The 1,228-nt window shown below is 73.8% G+C and overlaps 1 protein-coding gene across 2 annotated transcripts in view; it reads left to right on the top strand.

Annotated features, from left to right (window-relative positions):
- LOC104831303 (plectin-like) overlaps window positions 1–1,228 on the top strand; it is a 59,196-nt gene that overhangs the window by 13,703 nt on the left and 44,265 nt on the right. Inside the window, exon 1 of one of the 2 annotated variants that reach the window (XM_010566789.1) lies at window positions 57–582. The exons of the other annotated variant lie outside the window; for it this stretch is intronic. Coding sequence (XP_010565091.1) covers window positions 84–582 — 499 coding nt within the window. The 5' untranslated portion in view covers window positions 57–83. Of the gene's footprint in view, window positions 1–56; window positions 583–1,228 lie in introns of those variants that run through there. 2 annotated transcript variants of the gene reach the window in all.

Here is a 1,228-nt window from a genome sequence, read left to right as displayed (position 1 = left end):
GGCCGCGCCGGCCCGGGGTTGGGGGGAGCCATAACTGAGCCGAGCGCAGGCGTGCCGTGCCGCGTGCCGTGCCGAGCCGCGCCATGGTGGCCGGGATGCTGATGCCGCTGGAGCGGCTGCGCGCCATCCTGGAGCTGTTGTTCCGCGAAGGCGTGCTGGTGGCCGAGAAGGACCCCCGGCCGCGGCGTGCCCACCCGCAGCTGCCTGGCGTCCCCAACGTGGAGGTGCTTCGTGCCATGGCCTCCCTCCGCTCCCGCCGGCTGGTGCGAGAGACCTTTGCCTGGCGGCACTTCTACTGGTACCTGACGGATGAGGGCATCGCCTACCTGCGCCAGTACTTGCGCCTGCCGCCCGAGATCGTCCCGCTCTCCCTGCAGCGTACCCGCCGCCCCGCTGTCCCCGCTCGACGTCCCGCCGCTGCCGCCGTCGACACCGCTACCGGTACCGGCAGGGCACGGCCCACCGGTGGCGACCGGCTCTACCGCGGGAAGGAGGAGGGCGAGCGGCACGTGGAGCCCATCTCCGCCGCCACTGCTGGGGGGGGAGTGTCCCAGCCACCCCCCCAGTCTGGCCCCATCCCAGGTATCAACCAGCACCTGTGGGAGGGGGCCCTGTGCCGGGACCCCCCGGGCTGGGCGGGAGGAGGGTCCGTCAGCCCTCGCCCCTGGGTGTCCCCTGGGGTGCTCTCGTGTGTGCGGGTGTGTGGGGGCACCTTAACCCTTCTGCTCCCGGGAGAGCTCTGCAGCCCCCATGAGCCTCGGGCACTGAACTGATGCCACGGCCCCCCCCTCCCCCCCTGCTGCCCTTCCTGCCTGGCCAAGGTCAGGGGTGGGGGTCAGCTGCAGCCCCTGTGCTGCCCGGGATGAGCCTGGGGAGGGGAGGTGCTGGGGGGGCCTTGGGAACTGCCATGCTGCTGTGCATCCATGGGGACCCCGTGGCTCGGCAGAGCCCCAGCTGTCCCATGGGGTGAGGGGGGGCCGGGCCCCGCTGGTACCCCTGCCTGTGGGCCGGGCATGGCGGGGCATGCAGTGCTAGGGCCCGGGGCGGCCGGGGGGGGGGCCGGCTGTGCCAGGGTGCAGCAGGGCAGCTCCACGGGATGCCCCAGGGGGGTTGGGCAGGTGGGCTGCTGGGGGTCTCGCTGCTGCCGGCCCCCCCCGGGCTCCCCATGGTGGGTGGGGGGCTGCATTGTGTAGGGGGGTCTGTGCTGTGGGGTGGCTGTGCCGTGGGG

Source organism: Haliaeetus leucocephalus, unplaced genomic scaffold, assembly GCF_000737465.1.
Source record: "Haliaeetus leucocephalus isolate CR32 unplaced genomic scaffold, Haliaeetus_leucocephalus-4.0 Scaffold218, whole genome shotgun sequence".
Taxonomy (NCBI): Eukaryota; Metazoa; Chordata; class Aves; order Accipitriformes; family Accipitridae; genus Haliaeetus; species Haliaeetus leucocephalus.
This window is presented reverse-complemented; position numbering and strand designations above follow the sequence as displayed.